Source organism: Arachis ipaensis, chromosome B6 (assembly GCF_059453495.1).
Source record: "Arachis ipaensis isolate K30076 ecotype BB chromosome B6, ASM5945349v1, whole genome shotgun sequence".
NCBI lineage: Eukaryota > Viridiplantae > Streptophyta > Magnoliopsida > Fabales > Fabaceae > Arachis > Arachis ipaensis.
In genome coordinates this window covers 126,938,659-126,954,096 of record NC_142441.1, presented here as the reverse complement: position 1 = coordinate 126,954,096, position 15,438 = coordinate 126,938,659, and the positions used below count along the sequence as shown (strand labels likewise).

General features: G+C 33.7%; 2 protein-coding genes across 2 annotated transcripts; both read right to left on the bottom strand.

Annotated features, from left to right (window-relative positions):
- Positions 1 to 10,826: 10,826 nt before the first annotated feature.
- On the bottom strand, positions 10,827 to 13,008 carry LOC107604951 (NADPH-dependent aldehyde reductase-like protein, chloroplastic). Its single transcript, XM_016306667.3, has 2 exons — positions 12,578 to 13,008; positions 10,827 to 11,481 (listed from the first exon to the last, which is right to left on the bottom strand). The coding sequence occupies exons 1-2, from the start codon at positions 12,985 to 12,987 to the stop codon at positions 11,070 to 11,072; spliced, it is 822 nt and encodes a 273-aa protein (XP_016162153.1). The 5' UTR covers positions 12,988 to 13,008; the 3' UTR covers positions 10,827 to 11,069.
- A 777-nt stretch (positions 13,009 to 13,785) lies between these two features.
- Positions 13,786 to 14,879, bottom strand: LOC148562667 (uncharacterized). The gene is made up of 4 exons (XM_088490951.1): positions 14,765 to 14,879; positions 14,596 to 14,671; positions 14,348 to 14,453; positions 13,786 to 14,130 (listed from the first exon to the last, which is right to left on the bottom strand). Exons 1-4 carry the CDS (start codon positions 14,877 to 14,879, stop codon positions 13,786 to 13,788), a joined length of 642 nt encoding a protein of 213 aa, XP_088347077.1.
- Between the last annotated feature and the right edge of the window lie 559 nt (positions 14,880 to 15,438).

Here is a 15,438-nt window from a genome sequence, read left to right as displayed (position 1 = left end):
AGAATAAAAGAAACAAAGAAAAAGATGAGAAGGAGGAGAGAAGGAAAAAAATGCAAAATAAAAAATATGCAAAAGTGATATATTTTCATCAATAAATTTCTATGCTTATTTAAAATTTTTAAAGTTTTGCTTCTAAACATTTTTTTTTTTTGCTTTCTCCTCTAACTTTTTTTGGGATAAATCACACAAATAGAATGTTTTTAATTTAAAATTACATAAATGTTATAAACTAGAATTGGTTATATGTCATATCCTAAACACCTCTTATAAATTGAATCGAATTAATTCGATTTATGCTATTTACATATAAATCGAATCAAGTTGATTCGATTTTGCCATGTATGTTATGCACAAGTAGTAAATCGAATCAAGTTGATTTGATTTATCATATATGTGCTACACAAGTAGTAAATTAAATCAATTAATTCGATTTAGTACTTGTGTAGGATAACCACAGTAAATCGAATCAAAACTTGATTCGTACTTATATAGATTATTGACATTAAGTTAATCATTTATTTATTATTCATTAATTTTAAAACATAAATGTCAATAAGAAAATACATTCCATTTGGATTCAAATAAAATATAAAAAAAAATCAAAACAAATAAGAATAGAAATCCAAATTTTGTGTTTTTGTTCAAATTCTAGAAAATTTATATTTTTACAAACTTATGTATTTAAAACGGAATAGTAAATGATTTTTAAAAATTCATTATTAAAAATCATTGTTTAACTCTTTAGCATATAAATAATCATCATCGGAATTTTTGATGTTGAAAAAGTTATTATAAAATATAGCCCTCCTAGATGGCATAAGAATTAAACCTTGAAATTTTCCAGCCAGAAGTAACAGATAGTTATACAATATAAAAAGACCAACTATATATATATATATAATATGTAATTTGAGAAATAATTAAAATATTATGTCAATTAAATTATCATTTAATTTGTAAAATTAAGTGTAGAACAAACACTTTGATGACGTTATGAGTTACTTCTATTCTTCAACTTGATTTGATTTACTACTTGTGCATAACATACATAGTAAATCGAATCAACTTAATTTGATTTACATGTAAATAGCATAAATCAAATCAATTTTATTCGATTTATATAGAAGTGTTCAGGACATAGCGTGTAACCAATTCTAGTTTAGGACATCTATTTAATTTTGAGCTGGAATCATTTTATTTGTGTGATTTACCCTTTTATCTATGTTAGTCTTTCAAAATTTCTGTATTTGTCGTAAAAAAAATATGTATTTATCGTTAAAAAATATCGGTATTTTCTTTCTATATTTCTTTTAAAGAAGTTGTGTTTTATCGTAAAAAAAATATTTCGTATTTAACTTAAAATAATATCGGTAATTTTTTCTTGTTCCTCTTAAAAGTTTTATGTGTTTCTCATAAAAAAAAATTTTTGTATTTATTTTATGTGCATTTCTCTTAGAAGTTTATGTGTTTATCATAAAAAAAATTGTATTTATTTCCTGTGTTGTTTCTCTTAAAAAGTCTATTAATTTACTTTTAAAAATATAATTTATTGTTGTAAATTTTTTATATTTATCATCAAAAAAATTCTGAGTTTAATTCCTATATCTCTCTCTAAAAATGTGTATTTACCTTCAAACACAATGTTAGACAAGAAAATGCAGAAATAACTAACCTCTAAACATAGAATTGATTAGTTACCAAATGCAAAGTTAACTAACAGCACACATAAAAATAAGAGGCCTGCTACACATACAAGCCTTTTTGGCTTACAAGTTATACAAGTTGATTCAAGTCCAAAAAAATAAAAACACGCGCTCCTTCAACATTCACTCTTCGTCTTCTTCCTCAATCAAAACGCAAACCATCAAGAAAAAAACACGTGCCCCTTCCACAACACGTTCACTCTTCCTCTTCTTCCTCAATCAAAACGCAAACCATCAAGATTCAAGGGACATTCAAAACAAACTACTACGATTCTGCAGAAACGTTCCAACTCATCGCGAAGAGTAGAAGAAATCAAGAAAAAAAGATACAAATCTCCATAAAAAATCACCAAAAAAAGAGAAGAAACATTATTCAAGGTACTGTTTTACTGTTCTTCTAGGTTTTTCTTCTAGATTGTCTCTGCCATATGCCTCATCCTTAACCAGCAAAACATTAAAAGATTTCAAGAAGAAATATACTGTCTTCTCCTGTTTTGGGTGTATTTCTTAAATCTTTTGGGTGTATTTCTTAAATCCTTTGGGTGTATTTCTGTAATCCTTTGGGTGTATTTCTGTAATCCTTTCTGTAACCGTTTGGGTGTATTTATGTAATCGTTTGGGTATATTTCTGAAGTTCCATTATCTTCAAAACAATTTCAAAGCTTGATTTCAAAAACCATGAAAATCGAAAAAAACGAAGCAAAGAGAGAACGCATGAAGGAGATCCAACAAATTTGGCAAGAAACTTGAAAAAAGAAACGAAATCTTTTGAAAAATGGAAGTTATATATTTGTGCGTTGATTGATTTGAATTGATTTAAAATTCTGTTAGAAAGGCACGTAACAAGCAGCGCGTTTAATGGGTAGGTTTCGTTCATACTTGTAAAACTTGTAAATGCAAAACACTTGTATGTAGAGATTAATCCTAAAAATAACTTCCAGTAAATAGAAAAATAACAACAGTAAAAACAAACTCGTTAAATACAAACTCGAAAATTTCCATAAAAAATAAATTGTTAAACTCATAAGAAACGAACTGCAATAACATAAATCAAATATCAAAACAAACTAATCAAGTAAAGTAAACACGCTAATAAATCAGAATAACTAATTAGGCAAAGATGAAAACCCTTGCAGTTTAATTTGTGTCACTTGAGGTACAATCCATATAGCGATAAAATTCATAGACAAATTCTGACTTGAACAATGATTACAATAATGAATTTGGAAGAAGATGATAGTGAAGAAGAAACAATTTTGCGAAGAAAAAGTTTCAGAGAAACAATAGCAAAATTAAGGAGGAAGAGAACTATCACGTGACTATCATGATCGTTAGTTGTAGGATTAATTGATAAGAACCAAAACTAAGGATTGCAATTAAAGATTTGGAAAAATGAATCTGATGGAAGTAAAATAGAGTGAAAGTGAGGTTGAATAATAGGACACATGAAGTATAAAAATTTGAAAAGTGGTTACAATGTATATAATCAATGTTACAATAATAAACATTTGGTCATTCAACATTTTGTTTTGTAAATATCTAAAACAAAGACTTTCTTTTATTATTTCTAGAGAAAGTCTATGAAACTAACTCAACGTGCAGCTAACTTGAACATTTCAAAAATCATGATTTTGAAATACCAAAAATTAGGATTAGGTTTAGAAATACACACAATCGAACATAAACTTTTAATCTGACCTCCAGCTCTAATCACTCTCCCACCCTAAAGCCGTGACTGTTGCGCCCCTTATACAACATTGTCCATTGCCGTTGCGCCCCCTCCACCGCCTTGTCACTCGCCCGTGCGCCCTCCGTCCTCCCCGATGTCGTCCAGTCGCCCCTTCTTCCTCCCCGATGTCGTCCAACAGCCCCTTCTTCCTCCCCTTCGAACACGTGTGCCACTAGCCCCCTGTGTCGGCCCCATCAACTGTTCCTCGCAATCGCCGTTGTGGCTTTGACGAACGGACTTCTGCCAGTAAAGAATTTTATAAGAATAATCACGTTGTAAGTATAGTTTCTAAACCAACAGAGAATCCTTTCGTACAAAAGTTTTGGTTGTCACTTAAGCAAACCCAATAAAATTTATAACCGAAGTATTTAAATCTCGGGTCGTCTTCTCAAGGAATTGCAGGGAGGTGTATTTATTATTGGTTATGAGTTTTCTGGGGAATGTTGAGTTTGGGCAATGGGCAAATAAATAATTATAAATTAAAGCAATGAAAATTAACAAGAGATTTTATATAATTAAAATAAAAAGCCTTGAATGAAAGAATGATTAATTGGAAGAAAATAAATTATTAATTAGAAAAACTCTTGGCAAGGTATGAGAACTGGAAATCCTATCCTAGTTATCCTTATCAGGTGTGATGAGAATTGTTTATTGCTCCCACTTAGTTAACCCTTACTAAATAAAGGAAAGTTAAGTGGACTAATCAATTTGATTCCTCAAGTCCTAGCCAACTCCTATGGAAAGACTAGCTTTAGAGGGATCCAAATCAACCATCAAGAATTCTAATTTTCAATCAACTGCTGAGTTTGATAACTCAAGTGTCACCAATTACTTAACCAAAGCCAAAAAGGGAAGAAAATCTACTCGAATAAAAATGCCTTAAATTGGAAGCAGCAGTAACATAAATAAAAGAAAGAAATCTTAAATCTGAAATACCTCGAATTGTATTGAATCAAATTAAACATAGGAATCCATATACTAATTTGGAAAAATAAACAAACTAAAGTAATAGAATGAATAAAAGTAGAAGAGAATATAAATTAAAGGAACATTGAACTTGGAATTGAAGAAGCAATCCTAAAATTACGAGAAATCCTAATCCTAAAACCTAAGAGAAAGGAGAGAACCTCTCTCTCTAAAAACTACATCTAAAACCTAATAATTGTGAATATGAAAGTTCAATCAATGAATGGATGGATTTCCTCACTTTATAGCTTCTAATCTGTGTGTTTTGGGCTGAAAACTAGGCCAAAAACAGCCCAGAAATTGCTGGTTGTGATTTCTAATACGCTGATTTTCGCAGATCCACGCATGCGCATGAAACCACGCGTGCGCGTCACTTATCGTCAGGAAAACTATGATATATTATATATCATTTCGAAGCCCCGGATGTTAGCTTTCCAACGCAACTGAAACGGCGTCATTTGGACCTCTGTAGCTCAAGTTATGGCCGTTTGAGTGCGAAGAGGTCAGGCTGGACAGCTCAGCAATTCCTTCAGTTTCTTGTATTCATTCTACTTTTGCATGCTTTCTTTCCATCCTCTAAGTCATTTCTGCCTTGTAATCTCTGAAAACACTTAACGCACATATCACGGCATCGAATGGTAATAAGAGAGGATTATAATTGGTAAAATTTAAGAGCAACGAAGCATGTTTTCAATCATAGCACAAAATTAAGAAGGGAAATGTAAAACCATGCATTTTGTATGAATAAGTGTATGAAAGATTGATAAAAATCCACTCAATTGAGCACAAGATAAACCATAAAATAGTGGTTTATCAGGCCTCTCCATCCATCACGGCTTTTCGGTGATACTGTTCTATCTTATTCCAACCTCGATTGGACGCGACATTCATTGCAAGACGACTCACTGCACAGTTGAGAATAATGATGAGTGTCAAGGATCATATCATTCTCCAGATTGAAGTACGAGTGAGTATCTTAGAAATAGAATCAAGCGTGATTGAATAGAAAAATAATAGTAATTGCATTAATTCATGAAGAACAGCAGAGCTCCACACCTTAATCTATGGGGTGTAGAAACTCCACCATAGAAAATACATAAGTGAAAAAGGTCTAGGCATGGCCGAATGGCCAGCCTCCAATGTCTAAGGACTAAACATCCAGAGATGATAAAGTATGCAAATACAATAGTAAAAAGTGCTATTTATACTAAACTAGTTACTAGGGTTTACAGAAAATGAGTAACTAAGTGCAGATAGTGCAGAAATCCACTTCCGGGCCCACTTGGTGTGTGCTTGGGCTAAGCATTGAAGCTTTCACGTGCATAGGCTGTTCTTGGAGTTAAACGCCAGCTTGGGTGCCAGTTTGGGCGTTTAACTCCAATTCTGGTGCCAGTTCTGGCGTTTTACGCCAGAAAATTTTAGGCTGGATTTTAGTGCCAGTTTGGGCCATCAATTATCAGAAAAAGTATAGACTATTATATATTGCTGGAAAGCGCAGGATGTCTACTTTCCAACGCAATTGAGAGCGCGCCAATTGGGCTTCTGTAGCTCCAGAAAATCCACTTCGAGTGCAGGAGGGTCAGAATCCAACAGCATCTGCAGTCCTTTTTCAGCATCTGAATCAGATTTTTGCTCAGGTCCCTCAATTTCAACCAAAAAATACCTGGAATTACAGAAAAACACACAAACTCATAGTAAAATCCAGAAATGTGATTTTTTCATAAAAACTAATAAAAATATAATAAAAAGTAACTAAAACATGCTAAAAACTATGTAAAAACAATGCCAAAAAGGATATAAATTATCCGCTCATCAACATCCATTAAATTATATAGAAATATCCAATAACATAAAAAAATCTTAAATTGTATACACAAACATCCACTAATACTTAAAAAGAAACATTCAACAAATCAAAAAAGGAATATCTCATATGAAGCCTTATACTAAACCCCTAAATAGAAAAGAAATATCCAATAGCTCAAAAAAATATTTGAAACCCTTTAAAGATACAACCACTTATTCATAGAAAAACATCCACTAACCTTTGGAGTGGCGCCATAGAGGAGACCATCTCAACAGCATGAGAGAGGATACACAAGAGACACGGCGCGACGGAGGAGACACGACAAGACAAACGAGACGGAATGTGACGACGTGACATTGCTAATGTTTACGACGTACTCTCGGCAGAGGAAAGGCGATGCTAATGTGCTGTGGTACGGAGGTTGACAACGTGGGAGAGAAGGGGAGTGCAGCAGATCTAGTTTTTTTTTTATGTTAGTGTGAATTAGTCATAGGTGAAATTAGGGTTACGTTTGGGTAAAGGGAGTAAAATTTTTTTCCTTTAGTGGGCCTTGGGGTGTAGCCTAAATAGGAGTTGGCTGTACCCCTAGTTGGTTACCTAACGGAGCTATTATTTTTAGACTACAACTTAATATCTTCGGTTAAGGAAAAAGGTTACCGTTTATGCACATTTAAATACAATATTAGTATGTTTAGGTAATGAGAGAAGGACTAGGGTAAACCTTTTCATTTTTAAGCGGCTTAGGTTTCTCATCTGTGTTTTTTAGATGTGGTGAAGATGGTTTGGGAGAATGGAAGACCAAACCCATTTCAGTGCCTTTCTCAAGTAAAGGATGATGTCATTTCTTTCAATAAGACATTTTTGAAAATATCTTTAAAAGGAAAAGGGATCTTGAGAAGAAAATTTCGATCATCCAGAAGAGAATGGAAAGAGTGGATGCTATTTCTTTGATGCAACAAGAAAGCGATCTAAAGGCAGAGTATATTAATCTTTTAATGCAAGAGAAAATATTCTGGTTTTAGAAATCTAGAGAACAATGTGTGAGACATGGAGATAAAAATACTATGTTCTTTCATATGCAAATTGTTATCAAAAGAAACGAAACAAAGGTTTGTTTTTGGAGGATGGTAGATGGAGTACTGATCAAAGTGAGCTTGAAAAGAGAGTAGGGAGTTTTATACGAATTTTTTCTATAATGTGGATGATGTAGATCTCAATGCAATGCTTTCGGAAAATTAGAATTGACCTTCTCTGCCACAAGATGGAGTTGCAAGCCTCATTAGAGATATTTCAAAAGAAGAGGTTAGAAAAGTTATGGACATGAATTCTTTTAAGGCATCAAATGCGGATGGCTTTTAAGCATTTTTCTTTAAGGAATATTGGGAGGTGGTTGGTAACGACGTAGAGGAGTTTGTAAAAATGGTCATTAAAGGTTGTGAACTTGAAAATGCGCTCTTTGAGACTCTAGTGGTTCTGATTCCAAAAGTTGCCAAGTATGAAATAATTCTGGCCAATTAGCCTTCGTAATGTTTTATATAAGATCACCAAATTCATGGTGGAGATATTGCAACCCTTTTTGTAGGATATCATTGGTCCTTTACAATGAGGTTTTATTCCAAAAAAGGGTTCTCCAGATAATATTATTATTATTATTCAAGAGGTCCTTCATTTTATGAAGAAGACGAATTCTAAGAAGGGCATTTTGGCTTTTAAGATCGATCTTGAGAAGGCTATGATAGAGTTAATTTGGACTTCTTGGAGCAAACTTTAGATATGTTTGGATCCCCATCATCTATTGTATTTCTAGTTATGTGTTGTGTTCGCTCTTCCTCTCTAGCTGTAATGTGGAATGGTAATCGTGTAGAAAACTTCCAACCAAATAGAGGTTTCAGACAAGGTGATCCAATATCTTTCTATCTCTTTGTTCTTTGCATGGAGCGATTGAGTTATCTCATTACCTAGAGGGTGAAATCGGGTAGCTGGAAACCCAGTGTCTATGTCTAGTGGGGGGCCTTTTATCTCCCATCTTTTGTTTGAAGATGATCTTATTCTGTTTTGCAAATCAAAGAAATCTCAGGTTATGCATGTTCTGGATACTTTGGCTATGTTCTGTAAGGTATCAAGTATGAAGGTTAATTTTGGAAAATCTCGAGCTATTTGTTCTCTTAATGTTTTTCGACAAAGAAAAGAGCTCGTTACGAATATTTCATCTATTCGATTTGCTAATTCCTTGGAAAATATCTTGGAGTGTCTCTCAAGCATGCTAGAGTTACTAAAGTTGATTTCAATTATGTGATATACAATATTTGGAATAAACTTGCTTCTTAGAAAGGGAGGTTTCTCAACAAAGCTGTTGCTATCTTCAAAGATAGATTTGCGTGGGAAGTTGGATATTTTAATAAATCTTTTTGGTTTGGTAATCGGATGCAATCAGGCCCAGCTGGTGCTAAAGTGAAATTTTTAGAGATTGTTGTATCAGACATGAAGATCAAGGATGTTGATTTGGATTGGAGGTGGGCAAACTCTTCTTCCAATACTTATTCAGCAAAATCTGGGTATTTATGTCTTCTCAAGAAGATATTAAATTCGGATGAAGATATTAATTGGTCTTGGCTATGAAAAAGTCACATACCAGAGAAAGTTAGGCTAATGGTGTGGTTATGCCTCCATTCTTCTCTGCCGACTCAGCAGCTGCATTTTCAAAGAAATCTCTTTGTTTCTAATCTTTGTTCTAGATATAACCTTTTTGCAGAGACTATTCTTTATTGCCTTCGAGATTGTGATGCAGTGAAATTGGTCTGGGGTGATATGGGATTCTCGAATGTCCATTTTTATCTTAATTTGGACCTGCACATTTAGTTCAAGCAAGGTCTTAACAATGGAAATGGCTATATTTTTGCGGCAACCCTATTTAGCAAAATAGAAATGGCGACAACTTTAATTGTTATTTTAGCTCTTATGTTGAGATTACCTTTAGAGTTCGATTGTTGAGTGATGTGTTTCGTTCTGCTATGAATCCAGAAGTTCACTCCTCATTTAGCATGAAGCATCCTACTTGGATAGCCCCTAAGCTTGTGCAGTATAATTAAACTTATAATTGCGACAGCAGTGTGAATATGTCAAATGGGAATGTTGGTTTCGATTGGTGTTTGTGCAATAATTCTGGAGATTGGGTGATGGAATGTGCAGGCCAAATTAAGGGTGGCAGTGTCATCAAAAATGAGTTATGGAGCTTATGGAAAGGTTTACATTATGCTACTAGAAAAGGGTTTAAGCTTGTGGTGTGTGAATCTGATTGTCCATAAGCGTTTAACCTGATTTCTGGTTGTAGAGGTCCTGAATGACATTGTGAAATAGAGCTAGTTAAGAGGATCTTTGATTTGAATATGAGATGAGACATGGAGATGAGATTTAAGCTCATTTCAAGAGATTCTAATGGTGTTGCAAATTGGCTCGCAAAAAAAGAAGCTTTTAGTGTTGATAAAGAAGTGGTTTGGCTCCAACCACTGACTCCATTATTCTCTCTGCTGATGTAGGATTTGAGATAGTTTCTTTTTCTTTGCAGTTTTCTTGTTTTTTTCTTTTTCTTTTATTATTATTATTATTATTATTATTATTATTATTATTATTATTATTATGATGGCTATTCACCAAAAAAGATTGGCTTTTGGAGGGAAATAAAAAGATAAATTACCAAAAATGCCCCTCAATTATTAACTTATTAATAAAAGTAACCTCCAAATTACGATAAAAATGTTCTTAAAATATTTTAAAACACGACAAAATAGACATTAAATAAATATTCTTAAAAAGTGTTTTACATATTGAATTTCATATAATTTTTTACAAGTATGATTAGAAAAATGACAAATTCTAATCCTTACAATTTAGTAATTTTATACCAAGTAATTTGTTTTTTTGCATGACCAAAAATTACTTTTAAAGTGAGAAAAAAAAATATAAATATCAAATTTTGACCCAATTATTTATATATACATTTTAAATAATAATCCAAATATTATCACAAAATTTATGTTGAATTAAATATACAAGCTGGTTGTCAAATATAAATCATATGCAACTTATAAAAAAGAATATTCTTTTTAATTATTTTTATCATATTTTAAAATACTTTAAAATATATTTTTCTCAAATTAATTTTTGTCGTTAACAAATTTGCAGAATAATTTGCCAACGCCATAATAATTCAGGACATTTTTTTGTTTACTCGTGAGAAAAATCTTATTTTTTGAAGAAACTTTTTGTTCGGATTGGCTTTTATAAAAGACCTTCTGGTTAAAAAAAAAAAAAAGTAAATTAACTGCTTATTTTTTAAAGTAACGATAATTAAGTTAAAAAAACACCAAAAAGAAAAATTTTCCCCATGGACGATTAAAGTTACTCATGTAAGGGGGGAAAAAACCTCAAGACTCAAAAAGAGAGGAATAGAACAGATAACCACTAAAAGAACAACAAAAAACAGCACACAATGACACAAATCAACAATACATACTCAACAATACATAAATTGGACCACCCAAGTCAACAACACATACATCACGAGATAAGAAACAATACCGAAGTCTGCAGAGCATAATTTTCATTTTGGGTCTCTCGATAATCTTTTCCACATTTTCTACCATTCCAATTAACATTTTTGGCACATGACATGATTTGATAACAGAATAGCAAAGTATAAAGAACTAGCCAAGTACAGGGGAAGAAGCATACTGCATACTAGATAATTTAGAGAAGAGCACTGATCTCTATCATTCCCAAACATTACAACAGCAACAATATCTTCGCCTTCAACTGCATTATCAAGAAACTACTTAACACAAATAGTTTTGGTTCCTTAAAAGGGCTAAGAGATATACCCACCATTAACACGAATAACCTGACCATTAACCCACTCACCGGCATCGCTAGCCAAGAACCCCACCAAAGGGGCCACATCCTTAGGCTCGCCAAGCCTATTCAGCGGTGAGACCGCAATACTGGCTTTTATTTGCTCTTCAGTCCTCCCGGCAAAGTACATTTCGGTTGCAATTGGGCCAGGTGCAACACAGTTAGCTGTGATCCCTGTTCCCTTCAGCTCCTTCGCCAAAATGTGTGTCATGGCCTCAACAGCGGCTTTGGATGCTGTGTACGAACCCATAGTTGGTCTCAATGCAGCCACTGCTGATGAGGATAACAGTATAATTCGACCTCTGCCACCACGTACTAATCGGTTTGCTGCCTCTTTACAGCACAGGAATGCTCCTCTTGTATTTACACTGTAAAAGATCCAATCCACTGGTTACGGAAATTCATTCAATTATCTATGATCAATGCTTGTGCATGCAGTCATGCACCATGTGAATATTTGAAAGGTAATATAGTTAACTAGTTATCTACCATTGCATATGAAAATTGGTCTTGATGGATGGCTGGAAAATCTATTTGAGTTCATCAAAAAGCTCTGTGGATGAACAAAATAAAAGTGCAGCAGCTCTCCCACTTACGATGTTTATTACTGAACAATTTGAACACACAAATGAACATTGAGTACTTTAGTTAATTATTACTTATGAGAGTTAATGATTAAAACGATCCCTAAAAGATTCATCTCAGAATGGTCCTAAAAATACCAATGTGAGTCAAATTGGTCTTTTTGTTAGCTTTCAGCTGACATAATGAAAAAGCTTACCACGTGTAAGTTTTTAACATGCTACATCAGAAGAAGGTTAATAGAACTAACAACTTGACTCGTGTTGGTATCTTTCATGGACCAAATTGAGGCATTGAATCTTTAGAAATCAAATCGACTCATGCATGAGACAATAAAATGTGGTTCACACTTCAATCGTTAGATGCAGCCGTGCAGGTCTAAGAACAAGCTTCTAACAATTGTGTTCCCTTATTCAATCTCAGCAGAAGAGCCACAAAAGGTTTATTATTTTCTCTTTTCCTAAGCTCCCAAAATCCAGAGGGGAAAAAATGTACTTTATATTTTAAACTTTTGGTATAATTTCAATAAAAATTTTAATAGAATTATCCTTTTTTTTTATACATTCATGGTTACATACATCACATAGGGTGTTTAGTTCTTCAAGTAAAATTAACAAAGGATAGAGACCATGTTTTTCCAGTCCAGTCACTGGATGGCAATGGAGGACCTCCGTAGAGGGCGTTTTATTCAAAATCAAAAACAGAAAGAAAAATTAACTAGGAATAGATACAAATAAGTTTATCTAATGACGATTCGATGAGAATGATAATTAATCAATTCAACTACTTCACACAAACAAAATATAGCGGACACAACATATACCAGAGCTACTACATTCAGTTTGAGCACGTAACAGAAACAGTTAGAATGAAGTTAAATACCTGAAAATGCGATCAAAATCCTCCACGGGGGTGTTAGCTATGGTCGGGTAGTTGCTGTCAGTTACGCCCGCTGAGTTGACCAGGATGTGAACCGCCGACTCGAACTCCCGCTCCGCGGAGTCAAACAGCGCCTTCACGCCGTTCGGGTCGGATACATCGCCGCGAACTGCAATTGCCCGAGGGAGAGCAGCTCCGCCTCCAACGCTGGCGTCGGAGTTGATCTGGGCGACGAGTGAGTCGGCGAGGGAGGAGTTGGAGGCGTAGTTGACGACGATTCTGGCGCCAAGTGAGGCGAGGTGGAGAGCGATTTCTCGTCCGATTCCGCGGGAGGAGCCGGTGACGATTGCAACTCGATCTTGAAGCGGAAGAGATAGAGAGTGAGAGTGATTGTGTTTTTGGGAAGTAGCCATCTGCCTCTCTGGTCTTATCTTTGTTTCTTCTTATTTTCTTTTATATTTTATCTTTTTAAATAAAATTTTCAAAAAAATTCGAGTAAATTATCCAAAATTAGCCCCTAATAATTTAAAAATGAATATTTTAGTTCCAAAAAAGTTAATGCACAAAAATATTTTTAAGGTTCTATTCTATCAGACAAATCAGTCTCAATTTATTTTTAGTGGAGTAATCATCCAAATTAATTCTCAAAAATTTTTAAAATTGATATTTTAGTCCAAAAAAATTAATACATAGATCAATTTCTAATTGTCACACATAATAATGTTTCATCTATTTTCTGACGTAATTGATAATTTAGTGATCAAGTTAAGATTCAAGTGAATATAGAAGAGAGTGTAAGAAGAAAGGGGAGAGAGAGACATTGAGAAGACAGCGGGATTGACGAAGTGACCGGGAGGGAGAGGGTTAGAGAGAGAGAGAGAGAAATTCAAAATGAAGGGGGAGAGCGTTCGCGCTTCAAATTTAGGACAGTATTATCTTTAGATAAATTCGATGGTAAATCATTGCGGGTCACCAAAATACAGTGTTTCACTAAATAGGTTTACCGACGGATTTTTCTGATGGTAAATCCAATCCTACATTATGTGCCTTTTTTTGTTTTTCCTTCAATTATTACCAGCTAATTTACTGTCGAAAATACAAATTCACCGGTGATAATTTAACCTGACAAATTCGATGCCTTTACCGCCAATAAATCCGCCGGTACTTTGTGCGCTAAATTTGATGGTACTTAACGTTTTTCTTGTATTGTTTCACAGCAACATAACAGGAGCACCCTCCTTCACGATCAATTTGTGTGGTGGTAGACCTGAACAATTTATTCCATTTAGAATCTCTGGTGAGAAGACATCTAATTCAAATTTAATATTTTCCTCCTCGGCACACAAAGAATCAAAATTTAGATAAACTCTTTCTTCTGCAAGTAACCCTGCAATCATCTTGTTATTGACATCAGTGCATAATCCAGTTGGTGCAATAATTGCTCTATCCTTGAAATAATTTTCAACGGATAAATTGGATAATATATCTGGATACACAAAATCAATGAGGTCATCCAAAATTTTCGTAGAGTTCTTAACCAAAATGTCAGGTGGTATCTAAACGATCGATTCACCATCTGTTGTATTACCAGCCAAACCATCACCAATTTTGAGTAGTCACGCTGCGAAATTTCTGAGTTCTTGTATGTTGCTGTTTTCATCTAGTGACAATTCTCATATTTTTTGTAAGCTTTAGAACCTCATAGTTATGCCATAAATATGAAGAATTAATAGAAGACTGAATTATATTCTGCTTTAAGCCTTTGAAAATTACGGATAAAATTTGTCTAAAATCTCTTTCTAGGACAACAACTTTATCTCCAAATGACAAATGAGAATTATACGAATCTGAGCACCTCAAGTGTCTCTGAGACATTTGTCTAAAGTTTCATAACGATACTTACTTATCATTGGAACTTCATCCCATATGATTAATTTAGCTTTGGTTATTAACCTTGCAAGAGGAGTTTTTTGTTTAATATTGCACAAAAAATCTTCATTTATGGTAAAAAAAATTTTAACCTTAAATGCACAGTTCTTCCATTAGGCAACAGAAGAGCAGCAATCCTACTTGAAGCAACATTTAAAATTATACCTCCTTTAGATTTAATTGAGCATGATATAGTTGATCAAAAGAATATTTTTCTACAACCACCTTGACCATATAAGAAGAAACGTCCATTCATATTACCACTAACAGCACCCATTATTTGATCATACGTAAATTTCTGCTCATCAGTTAGTTTTTGCAAATACTCACTTACTTCACTCGCAACAGCATTAATATCAAAGTTCAAATTTTTCATTATAATTCTATATTCTGAGCTGGACACCAAATTTTTTAGAAGAAATGGCATCTCACAATATTCTTTCAATAACTTCCCATTTAACTAGAGCAACTCCTTGATTTTTTCAAGTGCAATATTTTTATTTGGACTTCTGACATTATCAAATCTGTATTTTTTCAATTAAAAATAATATAGGTAATTAGTAAATAATTAACTAATAAATTAATTATTAATCAAACAAATTGAAAAATAAAATTTTATAGTTTAATGAAGTAAAGATAATTAAAATAAATTTTGACACTAATTTTAAAGAATTTGACCCAAAATTAGGCCAACGGGCCGAACTGATTGAACTGGCCCGAACCGGGCCCAAGAACCCAAAGCCTACTTATATAAAAACCCTTTTCTCCCATTCTTCTCAGCCATTCGGTTGCACAGAGAGGAAAAGAGAGAGAGCGTGATTTGGGAAAACGGAAACGTTGATCATTGTCAACTTTCGTCGCCCGTAACTTTCAATCCGGAGTTCCGATTGACGAGCCGTCAGCGGTAACGTATTCGTCTCGGAATTCTCTTCAAT